Here is an 8,234-nt window from a genome sequence, read left to right as displayed (position 1 = left end):
ACCCCATTGGATTCAACGGAGAAAAGTGAAGTCAATTAGAAGCTCTTCTTCCTGATGGCTGAGCGTACTGCGCAGACTCACACTGAGCTTGACGGCGTAGATGTGACGTGAGCAACCCGTCTGTCTTCTAGTAGCTGTGCCAAGAGAAATCTGAATCATTCCCTTCAGAAACTTGCAGAGACGGAGAGTGTGAGTAGGAGATGTCCATGAGCTAGGAGCAGGAGCAACTTTTGCTAAGTATTCTGATTAATTATTTTGTCATTTTGCCTCCACGTCCCCCTGATTGCCCGCGAGCTTCTCATCCTGTCCATACGGTAATCTCTCTACTGTGCGACTAGTCGCTAGACAATAGCTGAGTCGTGTGGTTATGATGCAATCGTTAGCATATTTTTACAAAGACTGCATCTACGGGGCCATAATGTAAGACACAAGGTAATGGAGCCTTTAATACATTTTCGTGTTTCTTTAGAAATAAATAATGGACAAATGGAGTCTTTAAACACCTCAGATGTAAAGTTATTCACTGTCAAAATGATGCCAAAATGAATGGGAGTCAATGGAATGCTAACAGCAGGTGATGGTCCGCTAATCAATGGCGGCGCCTGGGGAAGCTTCAGTTTTTTATGAAACATTGCCCTCTGGGTTTATAGCGTCATTGTTAGTGTACTCGCCTCGGCTCGCTTGTAGGAGGATCGGGGTTCGAGACCGACTCAGAGCAGGGCTGTTAGGATTGGAGTGTGAGTTTTGGAGGCGGAGAACGGGTGTGTTTGCTTGGTTTGATTTCAAATATCAACATTGGCCAACAGCATATTTCAGAAACTACCGGTCCCACATTTAATGATTGCTTTCATTGGTGCCGAAAAAGGCAACATTGGCCTTTTGTCATGTAAGCTCGCGCTCAATCGGCCCAAAGTCCGGCATTCGACCAGCGCGGAAGGTCTTTACGTGTTACTGTCTTTTCTCAAGGCAAAGTATTTTTTGATTAAATATAATACATTTGAATATGTATTCTCTTGTTATTTCATCTGACTCCATAAATGAAAAGGTTTTAATGATATCTGTGGATCATTAATTATGAGTGAATGTTTGACTGTTCTGTTTAACTCTTCAATGAAAATAAATCAAAGTCAGTTAGAATAATCAAATGTAACAATTTATTATGTCAGGTAAATGTATCATGCCAATTACATAATCAATTCAAAGATAATCGATACAAAACACCAAATGCTCTGGAATAAAGAGAAGAGATGCGAACCCAACATTGAAATACATGATGCTGAATTCTTTGAGGTCCTTCAACATCATGGGCTCATCTGAGGTATAGAAGGCCCCTGCTGCATTTCACTATATAGACAAACCTTTCACATGGAAACATGTGCTAACAAAAGAAATTTACATTCAGAGTTGACACCTTTAGGTGTAGGAGACCATTTGTCTAGAGCAGTGGTTCCCAAACCTGTCCTGCCGGCACCCCAACACTGCACATTTTCTTTGTCTCCCTAATCAAACACACCTGATTCAACTCATCAGCTCATTATCACATGGGTTAATGAGCTGATGAGTTGAATCAGGTGTGTTTGATTAGGGAGACAAAGAAAATGTGCAGTGTTGGGGTGCCGGCAGGACAGGTTTGGGAACCACTGGTCTAGAGACCACCTTCCTTTGTGTGTCAGCTATCTCTAAACTCTTAAAAACCTTATTACCTTTTGTTTTACTTATTTGGAAATGGGAAATTTGTACCAGTCGCACTGAGACATTTCAAATGATACCAAACATGAAAAATACTCTGTGATAATCATTCACATTAAACTATATATTTTCTTTGGTGAATTCAGGTGATCTGAACATGAGAGAGAGGGGTAAAATCCTTTTGTCCTCTCAGGGTCTGGTCGTTCTTCAAACAGACTGTCCGGCATTTTGTAATTTCTCAATTCTTACAGTCATCTCAGGTTCTCTAAACTGAGAGTAAAGTCTCGTGAATAGATAAAGATGTCTGAGCCACAGTTGTCTATTATACTTTGTGTTTCCCTACAGCGATGCTTATTTAACTGCCAGTGCAAAGCTCAAACTGTAACTTAAAGCACATAAATGTGTCATTTAGTTGATTTGTGGCTCATCATAGATGCACGTTTCGCTGCTCTCCATCCTTTCTGCTGTCCACGATGGTAAATGTTTCCTCCTGCGATGACTGTGGCCAGAAAAAACACAAACACAGCCAGTCCAACACCACCGAACATCAACACACGCTCCGTCACCGTCACTTCGTCTACAGAGACAGAAGAGTTATTCATATTCATACAACCAGACAGTGTTAGAAAACAAAAATCAATTAAAAAACTATTAAAAATGTTACCTGTGATATCAACTTTTGTTGGCAGTTCTGTTATTACAAACGCAGAAATCTAAACATAGGGTTTCTGAAAGTCTTAATGATCCTTTTCACAAATGAAGGCCTTAAAAAGTCTTAAATTGGTAATAAATAGCATGTTATTAACGGATGTTTATAGTGCACGAAACTGAAAAAACTGAGTTCAATTATTAAGTTTTCAATTATGTCAGAAGGTGAGACACTTTATGTTTTACTTTTTTTGTTCATTTTGGACAATCAACCAACAACTGGTGGCTCAAACATTTGTGGTGAACACTTAAAGAGACTTCCCTTTTACTATCCACTACTAAATATAACATTTTACAAATTAATTGAATTCATTCATTCATTCCTAGGTACAAATACGTACATATTTCAGCCTTTTTGTTACAGATCAAGAAAAACAAATATTGATGTATGCATGTGTGTATACATGGGCCATTCTACAGAATTGGTTCATCTTGAAAAATGTTTAGTCTTTTTCCACAAATTATTTATGTATGCAAATTTTATAATACATATTTTAAAGACATTTTAAAAAGGTCTGTTTATTAATTATTTTTAATTAATTAATTAATTAATTATGGAATATGCAAGGAAAGAAAAAAAAAACAATACACATTTGTAGTACTTGTGCAGTTCATTCTCATTGTACTTTCAGAAAGTTTGGGAATATTTCTCTTCCCAAATTTGTCACTACCGAAACACAATATAAAATTTAATAAGAGGGGTTATATTGACCTATTAAGATGGTTTACATCTACTTTGTGAATATATTTTTTGATATTTTACTAAAAAGATTTCACAGGTAAATCAATAATAATTACAATTTTAACAATATTTCAAGTGTAATTTATGAGATTTGTTGTATTTTTAATCCAATCTTTCTTTGTAAAAGGCATAAAGTTTATCATTAATCATTAGGATTCATTTGTTTGAATTGAACCAAACACTATCATAACATCTTAGTTGATAATATAGTATAATTCAATATACTTTATTTGACAAAACATCCCATGTTTTGTTCGTGACTGCACATTTTTGCTAGTAATGTTTTGGTTGCGGCCTAACATTACAGAATTTTAACTTGCATATATAAAACCTGATTTGCATATCTGTACTAAAATGTTGTTTATTTCCCCCAAATAAAGTATTAAGTGTTCCCCATTGTCATTTCCAAAACTTCACCACATGCTTTGGTCATCACTCAGTCATTTTCATTCACTCCCTCAAGTGAACCGTAACTGTGGACTAACGTCGTAGGGGATAGTGAATGAGGGTTTAGGGGGCGATTTCGGATTCAGCCATATGAGAGAGAGGGACACAGGAATTATGTCCTAATCAAAAATGTAGGGATGTTGTTAAAATCAGTCTCAGCCAATGGACTAAATGGTCTCGGTAGTGACATGAAAATTCGGGACACATTTTTTTACATAAAGTTTAATGATTTACAAAGAAAGTAAAATATATTTTTTTGATCCTCACTATAAAAAATAATCAAAAAGACAGTTTTAAAAACAACAATGGAATAAAATGCAAAAACTATTTCACTATCATTTTTTTTAAATCAGTTGAAATTTAAGGGTTAGAGTCTCGGGACAGCCGCCTCCCAACTGAAAGTACCCAATAAATAATGATTTTATTTATATTAAGTTTACTTGATATATTAAATATTATTGTGGGTTAGATAATAGTCTTAGTAAACATCTAAGATTTGAATAAATGCTTTATAAATGTGCTTTTTGGTTGTGGGACAGCAGTTTGCACCAATTATGAAGAATATATATGATGTAGTGGATTGACTGGTAATATATACAGGGTTTGAAATTAACACCCGCCAAATGCAGGTAAAAATGAACTTTGGCGAGTAACGTTGTCAAATCACTAGCCAATTTGGCGTGTTTTTATGTTTAAGCCAAATCTGCGTGTATATATATGTTTTTTATTCCTATATGTATATACGTATAGTTAGGCTGGTTAATTTCTTCTTCTTTTTTTGGCAAGTAGAAGTTCTGAATGGCCGGTAAATTAAAAATTTAGTAGCCAAATTGGCCGGTTGATTTCAAACCCTGTATATATATGTATTTAGCATGTAAAAGCAATAGTTTGTGAAGATATGATGTTACCGGTATTCTGACCCTCAATCTCCAGTCTGATGGGTTTGTCGAAGTGTAGCTCTGGAGTGTCAGACTTTATTCCACAGAAATAAAGTCCTGAATCTGATTCTGTTACTCCAGAAATAGTTAAAGAGACTCTGGTGATCGAACTGTCTGCTGTCATTTTCATACGAGTTCGGTTTTGATTGTAAGTGGTCAGAAGTTTTGTTCCTGTCATGTCTGTCTGTGCAGAAATCAGCAGAACGAGCTCTTCAGATCTGAGACGATACCAGGCGATTTCATATCTGTTTCTCATGTTGCAGTTCAGAGTGATGTCTTCTCCCATCAGAACTCTCACATCAGAAGATCCTCCTGCTGACAAATCTGGAGAGACATTGATAAAATTACTATAAAGGTTTAAAATAATGACATGTATGTAAAGTATTAAAGTTTGATAATTTACCACTGGAAGTGATTTGCATATTTCCAAACCAAACTACACTGAATAAAATAATTTTTTCCATTTTGTCTTGCAGGTTTCTACACAAAGTGCTGAGACTAAAACCACACTGTTGCTTTCATTTCCTTTAGTAAGCTTGTACCTGCTGCTTTTCCGGTGAAAAGACGTATGTGTGAAATAAAATCATTATAATAAGTGTTGTTAACACAATTGTCAACAGATTGCTTTGTTAACAGAGATGTTAACTGTAGATGTGTATGTGCACAAAGAATTTTCCAAACAAAGTTGTTTATACACATTAACAACCATGTTTTTTTCTTGCACCTCAATTTGGTTTATTTCCATTCACATTATCCAACTTTCTTTATATAATAGTGTGTATCATTCATATCACAGTAGTCAGAATTTAAAATTCTCTTGTAGGATCTAGACCTAATTACTACTTAGACTACTTAGGTCACTTGATGGAGTTTTAGGACACCATTAGGTCACTTGATGGAGTTTTAGGACACCATTAGGTCACTTGATGGAGTTTTAGGACACCATTAGGTCACTTGATGGAGTTTTAGGACACCATTAGGTCACTTGATGGAGTTTTAGGACACCATTAGGTCACTTGATGGAGTTTTAGGACACCATTAGGTCACTTGATGGAGTTTTAGGACACCATTAGGTCACTTGATGGAGTTTTTCGGTTCCTTGCCACTGTTGCCTTTGACTTGCTCAGTTGGGGATATTTTGGGAATATTTTAATTTAATTTTATCAATCAATAAATTCCACTAGAAACAAACCTTGTATTATTTTAATTTAATACTGTGAAGCTGCTTTGATACAATCTGTATTGTGAAAAGCGCTATACAAATATACTTGACTTGACTTACTAGATCCTGTCAGAAGATTTGTTTGATATCCAAAACCAGTCCAAGTTTTGTCTCATTGTGATTGGGACCAAGGAGAATCACACCAAGATGTAAACATGGGAGTGATGCAAAAGTGGATGTGCATAAATATTGTTAAGATCATTATTAAAACAAAGTTATTGATAAAAACACACTATAAAAACTAGCACTGAACAGGTACTAAAACACTAGACGGCCGCCTTAAATAATAAAAAATTTCCCCGCTCATACCATCTGTAAAAACTCTTGCTTCACCATATGATTAATAGATAGATACATAAGATGATTAAGAACAAGAGTTAAAACCAACATAAGTAAATACAATAAAAATGGACGTACAAGTAAGGGATAATATACGTCCAACCAGTTGTTACCTCAGAATAAACCCCGACAGGATGATCTAGATTAGCCTGAAGGGGTTTTATTCTAAGATAACAACTGGCTGGATGGACATTATCCCGCTTATTACACGGATACTTGCCACATAAGTAAATAATTAGACACGTAATAAGTGGAAATATTTTATCAGGTCTTTACACGCAAAGTTTCTGCGGAGAGAGTTTCAGTGGCAAGTTCAAACTAGACGGACATTTAAAGGGTAACTAAACCCTAAACCAACTTTTTTTAGTTAATGATCTGTAAGAATGGGGCTTTATTAGTGCTGTTCATTGATTCGAGTAACTTTTTTGACATTTGGATATAAAGTGTTTTAATTCTACAATATATGGTGTAAAAACGTCTGAGTGCTGCCCTCTTCAGGTTGAACGGTGGCTACTGCAGTTGAATTTTCCTATTGGATGTTGCGGTACTGCGTGACGTAGGCAGGTTCCAGCTCACCACGCCCTCCCGGTACGAGCTCACCACGCCCTTTGATGAGCTAGCGTAGATTTATCTGTATTTAGCACAGCGTGTAGTGTTGCTGGGTGCAACAGCACTGCTGGACTGCATAGCTTTACAGCAGACTTGGAAATTAGGCGCCAGTGTTTGCATGCACTTGGCCTGGAAGACCGTGAGTGTAAAACCTGCATTTTACGCGGAATTGCTTTTCCAACGCAATAGAGGTGGAAATTGGCTTCTCCACACAGCTCGCGCTGAACAGCGACGCAGTGCCAAACGCTGCTCCTCGATCCTGCATGGACCTCGATCCACCGCAGCGGCGTCTTGATGTGAGTGATCATATATTTTAATCACAATTTATGGTTAGGCTAAAGTTAATCCTCTGGGATCGACAAACGCGTCGGCGCATTTTGCTGGATTTTTTCACATAGCGGCAAAATATGAATATGCCTATAGAGAGTGCGCGCTATTGACATCAACTCGATAAAACTCATCAGATGCATATTTACGTCGTTTTGCGACCCTGTGAGCTAACTCTCCATTTTAGTCAGTCTGACAGCAGGACTCTCAGGTGCACGCCCTCCCGCCCTCGGTTCGTCCCCTCTATCTCCGCTGGGGTCTGCCCACTTTTCTAGCATTTTTCAAATATTGCCAGTGGGTGGAGTCAGGCTCTGACCAGGGGTTTAGTTACCCTTTAAAGGGATAGTTCACTTTGAAATTAATTTTTGATATGTTTTAGCTTACCTCAAGGGCATCCAAGATGTAGGTGTCTTTGTTTCCGCAGTAGTTTCAATTTTGATATTTTTAGGTCAAACCGTTCTTGTCTGTCAGTCATATAATGCAGGTGATGGTCACTGTCTCAAAACACAAGCACAGAGTCCAAATTAAAACAATTCCCCATCGTCCAAATGAAACAATTCCCCATCATAAGTACACATTGATGGCCTAAGACACGAAACGAGCGGTTTGTGTGAGAAAACGAACAGTATTTATATCGTTGTTATCTCTTGAAAACAGCACACGTCCAAATGATCTGAGTTACCCTTTACCAAATGAGTTACCCTTTAAGGCATACAGTATACAGTCATAACATTTATTACACAGCATTTCACCACATAAATAATTATGGGGATAAGAGATATTGATTTTAGATTAAACTGTTTTAAAATCATACCTGTTTGTTATGTATATTCGACTGTGTTTTAATATTGTATTAGCTCACCAAACGCAAAACTTCCATGAAGAACGTTTCTAGCAAGCGTATATAGCGCTGCTGACTTCAGTAACCCAGTTGTTATTGAGGAGTAACACACCGCGGGAATGTGCGATTGACCAATCAGAATCAAGTATTCCACAGAGCCGAGTAACAAAACCAGATTATAAAACAGTCAGTTCCAGTCCTTGATTCTACGGCACTCGAGGATAGATCTGTATCGTAAATAAGTCACGTTGAAGAGTGTTGTTAATTGGGCAAGACGTGAAGCAGTTTATTCATTATACATCATAAACATTTGCACAAACATTTCTATAAATTAGCTAAAATGGGCATTTCCCTACTGTTCGCACCTCCTTT

General features: G+C 37.1%; 1 protein-coding gene across 5 annotated transcripts; it reads right to left on the bottom strand.

Annotated features, from left to right (window-relative positions):
* Nucleotides 1-1,133: 1,133 nt before the first annotated feature.
* Nucleotides 1,134-7,960, bottom strand: LOC308697117 (uncharacterized protein). Of its 5 annotated transcripts, none has more exons than XM_081376224.1 (5): nucleotides 7,836-7,960; nucleotides 7,406-7,515; nucleotides 4,495-4,848; nucleotides 1,657-2,266; nucleotides 1,134-1,456 (listed from the first exon to the last, which is right to left on the bottom strand). In XM_081376224.1, the coding sequence occupies exons 3-4, from the start codon at nucleotides 4,808-4,810 to the stop codon at nucleotides 2,094-2,096; spliced, it is 489 nt and encodes a 162-aa protein (XP_081232350.1). In that variant the 5' UTR covers nucleotides 4,811-4,848; nucleotides 7,406-7,515; nucleotides 7,836-7,960; the 3' UTR covers nucleotides 1,134-1,456; nucleotides 1,657-2,093. The 5 variants fall into 5 exon arrangements, with proteins under 5 accessions (XP_081232350.1, XP_081232351.1, XP_081232349.1 ...); XM_081376225.1 differs by having other exon boundaries at nucleotides 1,696-2,266; nucleotides 7,836-7,950; XM_081376223.1 differs by lacking the exons at nucleotides 7,406-7,515; nucleotides 7,836-7,960 and adding an exon at nucleotides 4,928-5,056 and having other exon boundaries at nucleotides 1,696-2,266.
* Between the last annotated feature and the right edge of the window lie 274 nt (nucleotides 7,961-8,234).

This window comes from Scardinius erythrophthalmus (assembly GCF_964197995.2).
Source record: "Scardinius erythrophthalmus genome assembly, chromosome: 10".
Lineage (NCBI taxonomy): Eukaryota > Metazoa > Chordata > Actinopteri > Cypriniformes > Leuciscidae > Scardinius > Scardinius erythrophthalmus.
This window is presented reverse-complemented; position numbering and strand designations above follow the sequence as displayed.